General features: G+C 45.8%; 1 protein-coding gene across 2 annotated transcripts in view; it reads left to right on the plus strand.

Moving 5' to 3' along the window:
- The window catches only part of LOC135210257 (trafficking protein particle complex subunit 4-like), a 64222-nt gene that overhangs the window by 44839 nt on the left and 4609 nt on the right, over positions 1-14774 (plus strand). For both annotated transcript variants that reach the window (XM_064243123.1, XM_064243124.1), the window contains exons 4-5: positions 6963-7083; positions 8245-8444. In XM_064243123.1, coding sequence (XP_064099193.1) covers positions 6963-7083; positions 8245-8444 — 321 coding nt within the window. The remainder of the gene's footprint in view (positions 1-6962; positions 7084-8244; positions 8445-14774) is intronic.

The raw sequence follows: 14774 nt of genomic DNA on the forward strand, positions 1-14774 counted from the left end.
GGAGTACTTTGGTGGGCGTAACCTTTTTAGAGTCAAGAACACTGCCATTGCCTCCAGTACGTTTATATGGAACTGACTGAACTGAGGTGACCAAGTTCCTTGAACCTTTTGACCTGGGAATACCCTCCCCAACCGCTTAAGGACGCGTCTGTGTGGATGGTGATCCCTGGTGGAGGGAACTGAAGGGGTACTGACACTGACAAATTCTTGACTTTCGCCCACGGCCGAAGTCGATTCTTTAGAATCAGAGAGACTGAGGATAGTTTGTCCCTGGACCTGACATTTGCTCGTGAGCGCCAGATTCTGGTTAGGTCTTTCAGTTTGGCTTTCATTAGACGTTCGTCACTGATGCAAAACTGGAGAGAACCCAGGATCCTCTCCTGAGCTCTCCTTGACGCCAGTTTGTGACTTAGAAATTGCTTGACTGACTTCGCTATTTCTTTCCTTTTGGTTGATGGAATCGACAGAGTATGGGAGGATAGATTCCATTGAATGCCCAGCCACTGAAAGTTTGACTCTGGAGTGAGTCTTGACTTGGTCCTGTTTATCTTTGAAGCCTAGATTTTCCAGGAACTGAATCACTTTCAGTGTAGCTCTGTTGCATTCCTCGACTGTTGAAGCCCAGATCAACCAATCGTCGAGATACGCTACTACCATAATCCCTTGTGACCTGAGTTGTTGCACTACCACTTCCGCTAGTTTCGTGAACACCCTGGGTGCCACGTTGGGTCCGAAGGGAACTACCTTGAAGGAGAATGTCTGGTCTCCTATCTTGAAACCCAGATATGGACGGAAGTGTCTTGCAATAGGGATATGATAGTAGGCGTCTGTAAGATCGATAGAGGTGGTGACGGCCCCACGGGGAAGTAAGGTCCGCACCTGCGAGATCGTGAGCATCTTGAACTTGTCGCAGCGGATGGCTAAGTTTAAGCGGGACAAGTCTAAGATTACCCTTCTTTTTTGTGAGCCTTTCTTTGGGCACGCTGAACAAGCGACCTTGAAATTTTAATCTCTTGACTCTCGCTATAGCTCCTTTCTGAAGGAGGTCCTCTGCGTACTCTGTCAATTCCTTGGAAGGAAGTTGACGGAAAGGTCTGGATGGAGGTGGGTTTCGTCAACCAGCTCCAACCAGGCCTTTTGACACTATGCTCTGAGCCCATTCGCTGAAGTTCCACCGGTGGCGAAAGTGAAACAGCCTCCCTCCTACCTGAAGTTCTTCATTGGTTCTGGTAACCGCCTCGACCTCCTCTGAAGTGCTTTCCCCTATTAAAGGGGCCTCCCGACCCTCTCCCACGAAAGGAACGCTTACCTCTGCCTCCCTTACCGAGCGGTCATACTTCTGTGAAGCTTGACTCTCGAAGGCTTGATGTAAGCTGGAGAGATGGCGTAGAGGTGGAGGGCTGAGGCTGAGGGGATATCACATAAATTGGTTGTGATTGAGCCTTAGAAGTGGAAGGTTGGGCTGTTTGCACTAAGGGCACCGCTGGAACTTGCTGAGGAAAGCGTGGCTGCTTTTTCTGGTAAGGATGGAAACGCCTAGGTTTCCTCTGTCCCTTACCTTTAGGTGTTAGGTCGCCTCCTCTTAGCCGTAAGGCCCCAACGGTCCTTAAGGCTCTGGTTCAGCCTCGTAGCCTCTGACTGGACTTCCTTCACCATAGCTTCTGGGAAGAGATCTGCTCCCCAGATGCTAGACGAGAGTAACCTATTCGGCTCATGGTCGAATGGTTGCCTCTTGTAGGACATGCTTCCTACAATTCGTTCTAGCAGTGGCAAACTCAAAACATATCCGACTGTACCGTTTGAGTCAGGGCTTTGGTCATGAGTTTAAAAAAGCGGGGTTCTGAGCCATAGGCTATGGTTGCTACCTCGGACATAGCCATAGAGTTAATGACCTGGCTAATCGCGATTTCGCGTCAAATTCAGTCTGAATAAGGCTATCTGGGAGCCTGGGTAGCTTTTCACCAAACTGCTCCATAGCACAGTCAGGTTTGAGTTTGCCAGCTGAGAAGGTGTTCGGCAAGTCTTCCCACAATTCTCCGGCTGAGGGGAGCAACGGAGATGTGGGATCTGCTTCCTTCAATTGAGGCATGGGTTCCCCCTTCTGGGCCGCTGGGATGGTAGACCTCGCGATCTTTGTCAGGAACGGAGCGGGGTAACCTCTCATCCATTGTGAAAATGGTAAAGGGACTCTTAAAAGGTTGTATCTTGGTATTAGAACAATCCATGTCCTCTAAACACCTGAGCCATTCTCTCTGAGCCTGTCTCGTGAATAGAGGGACTGTCTCCTTTGGTACCCTATCATCCCGAACCATGGCTGAAGCTGTAAGCCTTGCGTAGCCTATGAACGGAGGCTGGAGGTCTTCCGGGTAGAACTCGAAGTCCTCTATCCTTCGAGTTCCAAATTCCGGTATTGAAATGAGACCGTCCTGGAAGGGGGCGTATGACGCTACTCTCCATGGATTGTTCATCGAGAACGGAGGTAGCGAGTCATACGGAGGAAGCTGAGTTCCACTCGTATTGGAAAGTGGAGGAGAGGCTAGAGGGGCTTCTCTCAGTCCGGCTATAATGGAGTCCTGGGAAGTAATCCTATCCGACAAACGAGAGATCATTTGTTCCATGCTACTCTTTAGGGACCCAACCAGGTCGCCCACCTGTTGCAACAGGCCAGCATTGGAGTCCAAGGCCGGAGCTGCTGCGGAGGTGGAGGGGTGGCTCTGAATCGGAACCAAGGGTAGCGGAACTGGTGACTCTGCCGGAGGGCGAGATCTCTCTCTGGAGGATTTACTCCTCGAGGACTTAGAGCCGGAGCTAGAAGCTTTAGACCTGTCTGCTCCGGGATTACCAGCCGGAGACTTACGCGAGGAGGATGACGCCGAAGCCGTCTTCTTAGACGACGACGACGTCTTAGACAAGGATTTCACTGCTTGACCCTTGACCTTAGGTCTAACCGAAGCGTCAGGAGGAGTATACAATTCATCACCTGTAAAGCCTTGGAAGGATGGAGAGGTTGCAGGAGTAGAAGAAACAGTTACGCCCAAGGGTGACCCTTGGGTGTCCACTATACCTACTCGACCAACAGGTCGTCTACACCTACCATAGGTTCCACATTAATATCTAAAGTCGCGACATCCGTGGAGATATCCTGGTCTTGGGTCAGTTAATGAGGCAGCCAGCTGTTGTTGGATGAAGGCGATAGTCGGGGCCGCCTCTACTGGTCGACGTATCCTGTCGCCTTGCCTCCGGGGAAGATTAACAGCGCCAACCGCTTCTCTAAGATGTAGGGCATACCCTTGGCGGCGTTCTTCCCAAAACCGCCGACCCAGGCCCGCAGGGTTGCCAGTGCGGTATCCCTCACTGCCGGCGCCTGGAAGAGAGGGCGTAGATTAGATTTAAGAATCACTTAAAACTAAAACTTAAAGTATAACTTAAACTTAGATGCCTTAAGTTAAAGTGAATGATGAAAACTTAAGCACTAAAACAGAAGCGGAGCAGCTACCGGGAGATGGAATACTTACCCCTTCTAAAGCTGGCTCACCAGATCGTAACATATGGTACACGTCTCATGGTACCAGACCTGGATGTCCCCGTGCAGAGTCGCGCATGGAGCATGGACCGGCAAACTTCGTGTCCACATGGGTCCTGAAGTGTGGCGGCGCATCCCGGATGCTCACAGTTGGTGGTCTGTAAGTGGGAAGACACATGAGTATCTTAAAGAACATCACTTACAGGCTAAAGGACAGAAGAACTCCGTTGCGTGCCGGAGCTCGGAAAAAATTTGGGCATAACCCCCCCCTGCTTCGCCTGAATAGGCTATAATCCCGGAGAGATCCGGTAAGACCCGTAGGGAGGGGGGGGGGAAGGTTTAAGGTACTTAAGATAAACTTATAGTTAATCTAATAACACTTAAACCTAAAACTCAAACGAACCGGACCAAGTCCAGTGCGTAGCGGAGTGTAGTAACTCGGCAATACGGTAAGGTTAGCAGGGACCCACTGTATGTTCCGGTCCACTCTACTGGGTGGACTAACATCTTTCCGCTGGATGCCAGGACTCCGATCATGAAAGGAGCCCTAGTAAGGTGGGAAAGAGCGAGAAGACATACAGGCTCGAGCGAACACGGAGCGACAAGGAAGCAACGGATGGGGGGAAAGGCCAGTACCCCCACCACATTACCACCCGGCCGGACCGAGAAGCCGGAGAGGTCGAGTCCAGTCTGGGTCTGTCCCGTCTCCCTGGCCCCTCCGCCTGGGGGGAGAGAGGGAAGCAGGCTCGGGTATGTGGAGCGAGCATGGGCAGACCGACCCACCCTCCCCCGACTCTATGGAAAGAGCGGGTGGGGGGGGAAGGTGACTGGGCAGGCGTCTGGCTGACTTCGTGATCGCGTAGTGACCACGAGGCGGTAAGACCAAAACAAAACAACTAAGCCTAGGACAAACCAACTGATCAGAGAGATGCTATCGGGAAGCAACTGAACTGAAAAGCAGGAGCATAAAGGCCCACTGGGCCAAACCAACTGATCAGAGAGATGCTATAGGGAAGCAACCGAACTGATGAGCGGTAGTATAGGCTCAATGAGCCAGGACCTAGGCTAAGCCAGACGCCTAACTAACCTAACCATACAAAAAACATGGTACAAATAAATAAAATTAAAAGAAAGAAAACAATATAGTAGGAGAAAAAATCCAGGAGTGTACGACTAACCCGAAGGAAAGTCTACCACTCAAAAGCTAGTCAGAGGCCGATACTAAGAGCCGGGACTAGGGTCTGGAAAGAAGAAGCCTACATAAGGTAAAAGACATGCATGCATGACAAACCTGACAGTACCCTAAGTAAAACGGATAAATAATATAGAGCGTACATAGATAAGGGGATGTTCTAGGTATGGGAGACCAGGAACGAACCCACCATGAGGCAGAACAATGCTGCCATGCTTCCGACCCAGAGTACGTATTTATACCTAAAAAATGGCAAATACTGTCTCAGGGCCAGAAAAAACCAACTAACCATAATTACTGAGTACTTACTTAGCTGCTGCGATAGCTGCACGCTCCATTATAGATAAATCCAACGAAAGGGCACAAAAAACACAGAGAGAAAAATAGCACGTGTGACTCGTGTGCGCTAACTGAAAAAGGATGTCCACTAGAGGCGCAGCAGTCGGCAGCATGGGATGGAGTAGTAGTAGTACGAGCTGCTCACTCTGTGGGTCGGCTCTCCTCTTGGAGGGTTTTTGTAGTGGGAGATTTCTATTGGCATTTGGCTCGTGGTAGTGGTCTCACTCGCCTAGTGTTCATACCGACACCCTTTTCGGAGGGTGCGAGTCAGTTATACTGACCTTTTTCTTTATTTTATTTATTCTCTGGTATGTGTTAGTACATTTACCCTAGAAATAATAGATTAAAGGATATTTCGCGCAGCGACACGAGCTGAGCCCAGAAATATCATTTTATTTGTTTTTGCAATAAATTTGAATTTATTTTAATATAAAATTCATCTGTATACATGAGCCTGAATATCTATTTAAGATGGCAGTACTCTGGTGGATAATTAATTTTGGAATTGGGTTGTTTAAGGTCAACTGTTGAGTTCTTGAGATTAACAAGGAATCGTGTAGTTGGACTGGGTAGTGAGGCCAAGGTTTTCACTTTTTTGTCTTCCCTTTATGAATAGGTTGTATGCACTCCTTTTTCTGAAGCATAGCCAAACGTACTCAGAGGAGACAAGGAGTAAAAATTTAGATTCAACTTAATAAAAGTCAGTAGGAGATTTCCATGAAGACAAATTTAGAATGGTCCCTACTCCCATGTTCATCTTGAATGGTAAGGTTCTTAAGATACCCAAATCTCATGATCCCTAACTTAAATGCGGATGCCTTGGCCTTAGGAGTGTTCCTATATATACCCCAAATCCCCTTTCTCTACCAAAAAGAAATAGTGCTCTTACTTTCTTCAGCCCTTAATACAGCTGTCTAAAAACAATCTTGGCAGTCTTTTTCTAAAATATTTTGTCCTCCTGAGGTATGGTCTCATAGCCCTGACTTGGCAGTGGGAAAGATCTGCTTTTCTTCCTGCTTCCACTGGCAGGGCAAGCATAACAACCTGCAGAGCAGCTGGGTGTTGGGAGGAAGTTGTCAGAGTTTTGGCAGTGAATGAGGAGACAAAGAGAGCTGTGGTCTTTCAGCCACTAGAATATGATTCCACTTGAGGTTAGCATGTTTTTCATTTAGAAGGAATGTGTTTTTTAGGTTTATGTACTAAAGGTTCAAACATTGTGGTTTACAAATACCTCTAGACCATGGATGCTTATCCACACGGAGACCTGAGTGTTCTGGGAGGTACTTTTTTCCCAAAGCTTTGGCACATTCACCTCAGTTCAGTTTGCAAGTTAAGGTATGCATCAGGGCTGATCTTTCAAGTTGACGGATATGTTGAACTTGAAATGAGTTTAGTATTAAATATTAAAGTCAGTGAATATAAGAAACATGCAATATTTTTTTTAAATGAATAGAAAAAACTACAATGGTTAATTTGCTGTACCAGCTTGAGCATGCTTCTTTAGTGTATTTGACAGTCCAGTGTGCACAGTCCACCAACCTCCCCCCCAAAAAAATCTTCAATTCAACTCAATGAGTTACCACCTTCTTATTATTTTTTTTCCAAATTTTGCTAGTCAGAAATTGGGTGGGCCTTTGAGGTTGAAGCAACTTCGATGCTGGGAAATATATATGGTGTTTATATATTTATTTGTGTATTTATTTACTTATGACAGGTTTGCTGCTGGTGACTTTGAGTAGTTGATAAGTGTATAATGGAACCTTAATGGTTAGATGATATAAAGTTGCAATGTTAGCATGCAGTTTGCATCTAATTTTAAGATATTAATGGTAGAATTATTATGATAAGCTTATTTTCAAGTCTGCATAATTACAGCAAGAAATACTCATAATATGGTGTGTTTTGCAGGCTTCGATGTTTTATCCTCTCTATGCATTGGCTTGTCAATTGAGTCCTGAGCAAAGAAGCTCTGGAATAGAAGTACTTGAAGCTGATATTTTCAGAATGAACTGTTTTCAGACACTTACAGGTAAGTTGTTAGAAGGATGCATATTTTTCTCACTCTAAGACAAACCAGAGTAAAGTTTGTTTTTACACTGGTAAAGCTCTCATATGTATTCAACAGTTATATACTTTTTATTAACTGGATTCCACAGTAGTATGTAATTGCTTCATAAGGAATGTATCAGTCATAATTAACTATCATGCACGCTGTATCATTCCTCAGATAGCCTCTGAAGTATTGAAGATGAAGAAGGAAAGCTAGCTGAGAAAATACTGCATATGAACAGATTTTATTGACAATTTACATGTAAAGTAGGCATTCTTGATACTGTTCCTTACATTAAATTATTGCTTGTACAAAGCATAATTTAGTTTTGATTATTTATATTTTCATTCTTTATACTGAATAAAGCCTGCAACTGCATAGATACAGAATTACATGGAACATGAGGCAGTTTAAAATGCAATACTAAGCTAATTTACCATATATACTTGCTTATCATACGACTTTTGAAGACTTAATTTTGAAGCTAATTTTAAGGGGGTCGCATCATACACAAGATATAAAATTAGCATTTGTAATATTCACATATTGTATTATAAACAAATTCATGATGGGAGTTGCAATATGTGGGAAATTTGCAGTCCCCTTGTGTTGTACTCCTTATTTCTAAAGGAACTGCACTTATGAAATTGTGAAATTGGAAGTCACATTTTAGTAACAAACACACACACACACACACACACGCACTAAACACAAGCGAAACGGGCAATGAACTGGGTAAAGGCCAAGAGAGGTTAACACGACTCTTGCCCAGGCGGTTTAAGAAAAGACTGACGCGTTGTCGTAGGTGAATGGTCTTTGACCATTCTTTACCTGATCTTCGCATGCATGCGTTGCCAGATATCACAAGATTCCTTGCTTTCATCTGTTTTTTAACTGGATCCAGCTAGGCGCTAGAAATTATCCTATTGTTAAGACCGAAGGTTTGTAGCTATGAAAAATACAAATTGTCTTAGAAAATTTGTCATTTTAGAAGTTTCAGTTATACCATGTGTCATTTTTTCTGATTTTGCAGATAGTATAGTAAAAATACACTGTAGCAAATAACATTTATTTTCCTAATTCTGCCTTTTTGCTTTGTTATTGAATATCATTTGTTTAATAGTATTTCTTACATTACAGGTGTTAAATTTATGTTGATCAGCGACCAAAAGCAGGGCAGCGTAGATGCATTACTTCACCGAGTCTATGAGCTGTACACTGACTATGCCCTCAAAAACCCATTTTACTCCTTGGAAATGCCAATTAGATGTGAATTATTTGATGAACACTTGAAAAGTACTTTAGAGCAGGCTGAGAGATCAGGAATCAGCAATATATAGGTAGAGTATATGTGAAGTATAGTAGAAGTAGTAGCTCTAGCATATTTATGCATGATTAAAATAGTATTTATTCTGCATTTTTGTGTTAACATCATTCAGTTCAGAAATCTGAGCAATATGTATGTGGCTAGTCACTCACATTTCATTTGAAGGTACTTTGTGACAGCCCAGTTTTATTGTAGTGTCTTACCGAACAATTATAGAGCCGTGATTTCCACGAGCGGCAGGATACTAAATTCAAATTTAGCGCGTCGGCGTCGCCAACACTGGTGGTGATGACGTCATCTCCCTCCACTCGCGGGAGAACCAGGTACAACTGCCCAGGTGAATCCAATTCTTTTCCTGCCGGCGTCCGGTGAACATCGGTGGTCGGTGCGGTTGGATGACTTTGCTTCGCTTTTTTTCTGGTGGAATTGATCTTCGGAATTGGTGAAGTACTCTTTTTTGGCGTTGTTGTTATTTTGCTTTTTATTTAGGCGTTGCCATGTCGGATTCTAGTCCGTCGGGAGTTAGGTTTTGCATCTCAGGATGTAAAACTAGATTATCCAAGTTAGAATATGATCTCACACTAAATGTGTTAAGTGTAGGGGACAGGTTTGTTCAGCAGATCGAACATGTAACGAGTGTGAGTGATTGGACTGATTCTCAATGGAAGTTTTTTAGTTCATACTCGGAGAAATTAGCTAAAGACAGAATTAGAAAAGCAGCGCTTAGGGAAAGTAGACTTAGCTCTGCTTCGTCTTGCGATGCATCTGTTCCTTCTGTTTCTCCTCAAATTGTTATGTCTCCTTTAACTACACCTCCTATTCCTCCTACTAATCCCACTTCTCCGGCTTCCCGTGTAGTTTCTTCCGACAACCATTGCCAGTCTGGAATCGAGGTTAGATCAGAATTTTCGGTCGGTACTAGCGAATACGGTTTTGCAACTTGGTAATTCAGTTAAGACGTTTTTGGAGAAAGCGACCTCAGGTAAGAGTGTAGTTGAGGGTGCGTCTGTCTGTCCTGACACGTCTCCTAGACAAAGGTCACTGTCCAGCTCCCCCGCACCGGGGAGAAGAGACATACCGGAAGTCCAAGGGAGTCGATCGGGATTTGCCCACAGACAGGCGCCTCTCTTGTTGAGCCTGTTGCGCCTCAACAGGGCTCGGTTAAGCGTTGGAAAGGTGTTGCGGTCAGACGCCTTTCGAATGATTCAAGCGATTCGTCTCCGGTCGCGCGGCGCTCTTGGCGAGATTCGCCCGTTTCGCGTCCCTTAAAGAGGCGTTCAGGCGCCGATTCTTCGCCTCCTCCAGTCAAGCGGTATAAGGAGCCTGAGAGTAGGGTTGCGCCGCGGACGTTAGCGGGCTCGTTTGTCGCCTCAATCTGTGCCTTTTTCGGCTCCATCTACTAGTAGAGATTGTGGTTTTAGCGCTGTAGCTAGCAGTTCTAAGGGTGTTTCTTTAGGCGCTTTTTCGCGTCTGTTACGCCTGATGCGCCTGTTTCGCCTCGAATTTCGGCGGCTCCGAGCGAGGCGCAAGTAGTTTTTTTCCGCCTCCTGCTGAACATTTAGGCTCTTCCAAGCCTACGTTAACTGTTTTTGATTCGTCTCTGGCGCCTTTGCGCAAGCAGTTAGAGATGTTAACCAACTGGATGAATGAGTCCAAGGGTGGTTCGAAACCTTCAGATCCGGTTGTAGTGCCGTCTACTTCTTCGGCGGTATCGGAGAATGAAGAAGAAGTAGAGGAGGAGGATTCACATCACCTCTCGTGTTATTCACGTCTCCTTAGATTTCTTCTGGTATCTTATCCAGATTATTTTGAGAAAGCGGCTCCGCGCTCCCCAACTTCGACTTTTTTGATGAGGAGGAAACTTCAGACCCTCTCCTCCCAAAACTTGTTCTATCTAAAGCGGTTAGACATTCGTTGAAAGAGACGGAGAAATGGATGTCTATGAAAAGAGACTTAGGGAAGGCTCTTTTTGCTTACCCTCCCTCTAAGTTGCTTCGTAAGAGGTATAGGTTTTATGTAACTGGGGAAGCTCCTTCTCTGGGAGTTTCTGCCTCCTCCCAGGGAGACTTCTCCAGTTTAATAGACTCCTCTAGAAGATCTGCTTTCGCCGCAGCGAAAGTTTTTCTTTACAGCGCCTGAGTTGGACCACGTTGTAAAGAATCAATTTAAACTTTTGGAAGTCTTTAGCTTCCTTGATTGGACTATTGGCGCTTTAGCGGCCAAGATCGAAGACTGTCCTTCTCTTTCCCAGAGTTAGCGGAGGATTGGATTGGTGTTCTGTCCTGTGCGGGACAAATCCATTAGGGATGGATGTGATGAGTTAGCTTCGCTCATCGCCTTTGGTACCCTTAAGAAAAGGCAACTTTGGTGCTCCTTTGCTTCTAAAAGGGTTACGTCCCAACAGAAGTCTGCTCTCTTGTTTGCTCCTTTTGTGAAAGATAACCTCTTTCCAGACGATGTAGTGTTGTCAATTTCGTCTGCGCTAGATAAGAAATCTACTTCGGATTTACTGGCACAGTCTACTAAGAGACCTAAAGCTCCTGTGGAGACTGTTCCTTCGGTTTCTCCTCTGGCCCAAGCGCCTTTTCGAGGGAGAAAACCCAAGCGCTTCTTTCGGCCGAAATCGAATTTGCGACCTCAGTCTAAGGCCTCGGCCAAGGTTAACAAACCTTCCAAATGAAAGCTCGGTTCTTCATGCACCAGTGGGAGCCAGGCTGGCTCTGTTTTGGGAGGAATGGGAAAACAGAGGAGCAGAAGCCTGGGTAGTGCAAGTACTCAAGTTCGGCTATCGTATTCCTCTCGTTTCACCTCCCTCGCTCTCACCTGTGCCAATTCCATTCCAGGCATACTCTCCGGGCTCAGACAAATTTCTGGCGCTAGCCGCAGAAGTGGAAGCGCTTGTTGCTCAAAGAAGCGATAGAACAGATAGAAGGGGATTTTCCTCCAGGCTTTACAATCGCCTTTTTGTAGTTCCCAAGTCATCAGGGGGCTGGAGGCCGGTTTTGGATGTGAGCGCCCTGAACTTGCATGTCCAGAAAACAAAATTTCATATGGAGACCACTCGGTCGGTTCTGGAGTCCATCAGACAGGGGGATTGGATGGTCTCTCTGGACATGCAAGACGCTTATTTTCACATTCCGATACATCGCGAATCTCGGAAGTACCTGAGGTTCATGTTCGAAGGCAAGGGGTGTTTCAGTTTCGGGCGCTTTGCTTCGGACTAGCGACCGCTCCTCAAGTTTTCACCAGGGTTCTATCCCCGATAGGAAGCTGGCTACACATATTAGGAGTAAGAATCTCCCTCTATCTGGACGATTGGCTTCTCCGGTCGGAATCAGAGAGTCGGTGCATGAAGGACCTTGGAACAAACTCTGGATCTTGCCAGAAAGTTAGGAATTCTGGTCAACAAACAGAAGTCCCAGTTGGTTCCATCTCAGAGCATCCTTTATTTGGGGATGATTCTGAATGCTCAAGTTTTTCGGGCTTTTCTGTCCCCGAAGAGGGTTCAAGGCTGTCTGGAGACAGTTCAGGAGTTCTTGGACAAAAAGGTAAGTTCTGCCAATTCAGTGGATGAGGCTCCTGGGCAAATTGACGTCAGTGGAGAAATTTGTGACGTTGGGAAGACTGCACATGAGACCTCTGCAGTTTTTCCTGAGAGCCTCTTGGTGCAGGAAGACACAACCAGACTCGATTACCTTTCCTGTCACAGATCAAATAAAAGAGGACCTAAGGTGGTGGCTCTCTCGAGCAAGGTTGGAAGAAGGGTTAGATTTACGACCCATCCTCCCGAACCTACAGTTCTTTTCCGACGCATCGGACACAGGTTGGGAGCCCTACTGGGAAATCAACGGACTTCAGGAGCTTGGTCGGAGAAGGAGAAGAAGTTCCACATAAATGTAAAGGAACTGTTAGCAATTTTCTTAGGGCTCAGACAGTTTCGGAGCTTAGTAGAAGGCCGAGTAGTGGCAGTGCATTCCGACAACTCCACGGCTCTCTCGTACGTGCGGAAACAGGGGGGGACTCAGTCTTTCTCTCTGTACGAAGTAGCCAAGGATCTCCTCCTGTGGTCAAACGAAGCGAAGTTCAGCTAGTCCCGAGATTTGTTGTTTCGGGAAAGATGAACGTCCTGGCGGACGAGTTAAGTCGTCAACAGCAAGTGTTACCTCTGGAGTGGACTTTGGACAACAAGATTTGTCAGAAACTTGGCGCCTTTGGGGACGACCGTCAATAAGACCTGTTCGCGACATCGAGGAACAACCGTCTTCCTCTCTTTTGTTCTCCAGTCCCAGATCCTCTAGCTTGGTCGGTGGACGCAATGCTGTTGGATTGGTCGGGTCTGGAAGCTTATGCATTCCCTCCGTTCGGTCTAATAAGAGAGGTGCTGAACAAGTTCATGTCGCACAGCAATGTAACGCTAACGTTAATCGCTCCCTTTTGGCCCAGGAAAGAGTGGTTCCCGGACCTTCTCCAGTTGTTAGTAGACTTCCCCAGACTCTTCCTCCAGAGAAGTGGCTTCTCAAACAACCTCACTTCAAGAGGTTCCACCAAAACTTGTCCGCTCTAGCTCTGACAGGTTCAGACTGTCCGGAATCTTGTCAGAGCGAAAGGATTTTCAAGAAGAGCTGCAGAAGCTATCGCTCGTTGTAGGAGAGAGTCTTCTAACAAACTCTATCAAGGGAAGTGGAGAATCTTCAGAGAGTGGTGTAGAAGTGCTAAAGTCTCTACTTCTGCGACCTCTTTAACAGAAATAGCAGATTTTCTTCTATTTCTTAGGAGCTCTAAGAAACTGGCTCCTTCGACGATCAGAGGATATAGAGCCATGCTCTCTTCGGTTTTTCGACATCGAGGTTTGGATATTTCCTCCAATTCAGATCTGTCGGACCTCATTAGGTCTTTCGAAACCACTAAGCTCCCGCAAGATACAGTGGCTTGGAACTTAGATGTGGTGCTTAAGTTCCTCATGGGCCACCGTTTGCGTTTGAGCCTTTGAAGTCGGCTTCACTCAGGAACTTGACTAAGAAGGCACTCTTTCTTATTGCACTAGCTTCTGCTAAGCGTGTCAGCGAATTGCACGCTATAGACAAAAGAGTCGGTTTCTCTCAAGGCAATGCTGTATTTTCGGTATCTTTGACCTTTCTAGCCAAAAATGAGAATCCTTCTAATCCTTGGCCGAGGAATTTTGTGGTAAGGAACTTATCTGATTTGGTTGGACATGAGGAGGAAGAAAGGCTCTTATGTCCAGTCAGGGCTATTAAGCAGTATCTGTTTGCCACTAAGGGTATCAGAGGACAATCTTCTAAGCTCTGGACCTCGGTTCAAAATCCCTCTCGTCCTCTTTCTAAGAATGCTATATCGTTCTTTATTAGAGAGCTTATCAGGGAAGCTCACTCGCAGTCCGAGAACGACATCTTTCCGTTTTCTGAGAGTTAAAGCTCACGAGGTTAGAGCAGTGGCAACTTCTTTAGCATTCAGAAAGAATTTATCTTTAGCTTCGATTCTTCAGAGGACGTTCTGGAGATCGAATTCGGTTTTTGCGAGTCATTATCTCAAAGAGATAGAAACGGTTTTCGAGAATTGTAAAACGTTAGGTCCGGTGGCGGTTTCTGGCATGGTGTTGGGAGAAACGGCACAGGGGTCGTCACCTCTATGCTAACTTTTCACCTTGAATAGGTTGTCGAGTTCAAGGGAAGCTGGGGGTACTGAGTACCTGGGATACTCACCAGTCTGTTAGGTCAGATTTTACAATGGTTGGGTATATATGTTTTTAAATCTGGTGTTGGTGACAAATGTTTTGTATGATTGAATTTCTGGTCTTAGCCCAGGGCAAGGGCAATCTTTGTTGTTACTATCCTCCGTCAGTCAGCCTTGACTCGCTTGAACTACGGAAGGATTCCACTCCTGTAGAGGCTAACTTTGGGCAAATTCCAATTCCTCTACAATAGTAAGAAGAGCACCGACCAGAGGCAGTAACAGTCTGCTGTAGCTCTCTTACAGGTAAGGTACAACAGACACCTTGAGTGTTTACTGGTATTGCAATAAATGTAACCATTTAAAAATACTAGTGGTCCACTGAATCCCACCTTCCCATAAATGTGTAATCAGCTCTATAATTGTTCGGTAAGACACTACAATAAAAATGAAATTTTCATTATTAAAATGAAGTTTTATTGTATACTTACCGAACAATTATGATTATACCCACCCTCCTCCCCTTAGGTGGACGGACGGGCAGAAAGAATTGGATTCACCTGGGCAGTTGTACCTGGTTCTCCCGCGAGTGGAGGGAGATGACGTCATCACCACCAGTGTTGGCGACGCCGACGCGCTAAATTTGAATTTAGTA

Source organism: Macrobrachium nipponense, chromosome 39, assembly GCF_015104395.2.
Source record: "Macrobrachium nipponense isolate FS-2020 chromosome 39, ASM1510439v2, whole genome shotgun sequence".
NCBI classification, from domain to species: Eukaryota; Metazoa; Arthropoda; class Malacostraca; order Decapoda; family Palaemonidae; genus Macrobrachium; species Macrobrachium nipponense.